At 40.0% G+C, this 2500-nt stretch overlaps 1 protein-coding gene across 10 annotated transcripts in view; it reads right to left on the bottom strand.

Annotated features, from left to right (window-relative positions):
• Window positions 1-2500, bottom strand: part of LOC113819336 (E3 ubiquitin-protein ligase RNF34) — a 43795-nt gene that overhangs the window by 8108 nt on the left and 33187 nt on the right. For 5 of the 10 annotated variants that reach the window (XM_027371578.2, XM_070116591.1, XM_070116592.1 and 2 more), the window contains exons 4-5: window positions 1869-2500; window positions 1-128 (exon numbers count right to left, since the gene is read on the bottom strand). The exon at window positions 1-128 is cut by the window's left edge and continues 56 nt beyond it; the exon at window positions 1869-2500 is cut by the window's right edge and continues 198 nt beyond it. In XM_027371578.2, the coding sequence (XP_027227379.1) occupies window positions 1-128; window positions 1869-2500 (760 nt within the window). The remainder of the gene's footprint in view (window positions 129-1868) is intronic. The other 5 variants (XM_070116596.1, XM_070116594.1, XM_070116597.1 and 2 more) reach the window with 1 other exon arrangement.

The following is a 2500-nucleotide window of genomic DNA, read 5'->3' as shown; positions in this document are numbered from 1 at the left end:
GACTTTTCTGTGATCCCTGAGTAGTTGACCCTGTGCAGGGCCAGAAGTTCTTTGCACTGGCGGACACTAAGACGACGGATGTCCTCCTCCGACTTCAGGTCAGCCAGCGCAACAACTTTGTTGGGGAGCTGAGTGGATGAGAAGGAATTTATCTGAATGTGTTCTTTGCAATTTCGCGTTTGGTTCATTCTTCCATAGTTTTTTTTTAGCAATTCTATGTCAAGTTCGTGTTGATCTAAAGTGTTGTTAGCAATTGGATGTCTAATTCATCTTCAAAGATGCAAGTAATATATGAAGCTCAACTTTGACCTTCATTTTTTTTCTATTTACTAATAGGGAAACTTTATGGAAAAAATTCATCAAGGCAAGTGTAACATTATGGTCTAGAGAAATCAATACAAGGTTGATAACTATACAACACAACCTGTCTTTCATCATGACAATAATGAATGCTATGCTGAAGAAACAAATGGGTAATTAACTTTATAGAATCGTCTCTTTATTGAACTTTGTTCAAGAAATTCAATTCTCTTTTCACCAGAAATAAACACTAGAAACACTAACGTCATAAAGCTACTTATGTGTGTGAAGACAGCTAATCTGCTTAAAACTGGTTTTCGAGAAAATCGTTCTCATTCTGACATTGATTGGGCTTATACTACCATGAAAATATCCCAATTCCCTATGGCCCCTACAGGAAACACATCCTCCATTCTAAGCAAACATGAGTAAAATAAATGGAAACTTCTAACATTTCTGCAGGACGCTGGAAAATGTCTGTGATATGTTTCAACTTTCACAAAGATTTTGATTTGTAGATTAAAGAGATACACCTTTTATTTAACCAATGACACAGATACATGCACTGTCCACTGCAGTTTTCTGTCAATTTTGTTTACAACGAGGAATCAATTACTAGCCCTACTTGACATCACCTGCTTACTCCATTCTTTGCATTTCCAGAAAAAAAATCTATCAATATCATTATCATTATTAAGGTTACAATTATAATTTTTATCATCATCATTATTGTCTTAACACTACTTTCATAGCAATCTCTGTGCAAAGACAATTAATAATCTAGAATCACAGTATACTGGGCTTATACGCACTTGCACTCCTAGCATCTATGGATTAATCTGAATTTAATTGGAGCAGACAGTGAATTATTTAATGCTAAATCTGCATCAGAATGTAAGATAATGCATCCTTTAAGAGTTAACATTAGAAAGACCTGTTGCTCCCACGACCAGTGTTCTACATAGCAATGGTAGCAATGCTGCTATGATGCTTCTTAGATGCTACCAGATTAGGCCAAGTGAAAAAAGTACTCGTGTTCTATGATTCTTCAGCTATTTCATGAAATATGTTGGACTTAAATACTTTCAAATGACTACAGCTACTACAGACTTCTATTTTATATTCTGGAAAAGTATTATTAAGAGTACAATCTTGACTGATATTTCCATAACAACAACAAAAACAACAAAAAATCGACTGAGCATATTCTTGAAATTGCAACATATTTTCTACTTGACCTCAGCTAACTTTGCACTAAGCTCTGTTACCAAGGCTATTTGCTCGATAATAATCTGCTATTCTTTACTGTATTTATGCTAGTGGGAGGTCATTGCCATCGGTCCTTTTCATGATTTTTACTGGCTTCTTTATTACCCCGAGATGAGGCTCACTGAGTGACGGAGCATTTCAGGGGATTCAACCATATGGAGTTCCTCTACCATAGAAATGTCTTTTAGGCTTATGAAGCATTAAGCCTCAATGGCTCATTACTAAGGTTGATGTAGAGGGAACAGAACAAATTCAGACTCATACAATGTACAATACTACTCAAAAGCAAAAATACGCACGCTTACAGGTTTTGAAGGTTCCGGGGATGAAGCTGTGGAAGGAGTAGATGAGGAGGCTGATGAAGAGGACATCGTAGTGGTAATGGGTGCGTCATCCTCTAGCTGAGGAGCAGAAGCCTCAAATGGGGTCTCAAGCCCTGGTGTCTCTGAGGTGTTGACTCCTTGCTCCAAAACCTCTGCCTCCTGAACTGTAGTAGTAGTGTTATCTTGAGCAATTTCACCTGTTCCTGGGATCTCCTCCAGCATGCTGGTAGAGTCTGGTAACTGCAGGTCATTTGTGGCACTTACGTCCTCAATGCTGTCTTGCCCTGAGGAGTCATTATGCAAGGTGCATGGCATGGGTTGACTAGATGCTCTGTTGGGACAGGAGTCTAAGCTACAAGAGGAGGCTGTACAGTCTTCGCTGGGACACTGTGAGCACTTGTCCTCTGTGCTCTCTGAACAACCCTCCATGCTGATGGGGGATGTGCTGCTCACACGCTCCTGCTGGCCTGCCTGGCTGTCCGACGCAAAGACCCTGATGCCCAAATCCATCTCCGGATCATATTCACTAGAATCGGGAGAGAGGGAGCGACTTGGCCTCACTCTTATGCTGTCTACTGGCCGAACTCGTATGCTGCCTGAACTGTCGC

This window comes from Penaeus vannamei, chromosome 39 (assembly GCF_042767895.1).
Source record: "Penaeus vannamei isolate JL-2024 chromosome 39, ASM4276789v1, whole genome shotgun sequence".
In the NCBI taxonomy this organism is placed as follows: domain Eukaryota; kingdom Metazoa; phylum Arthropoda; class Malacostraca; order Decapoda; family Penaeidae; genus Penaeus; species Penaeus vannamei.
The sequence above is the reverse complement of the archived record's forward strand: the minus strand, read 5'-3'. Positions and strand labels throughout refer to the sequence as shown.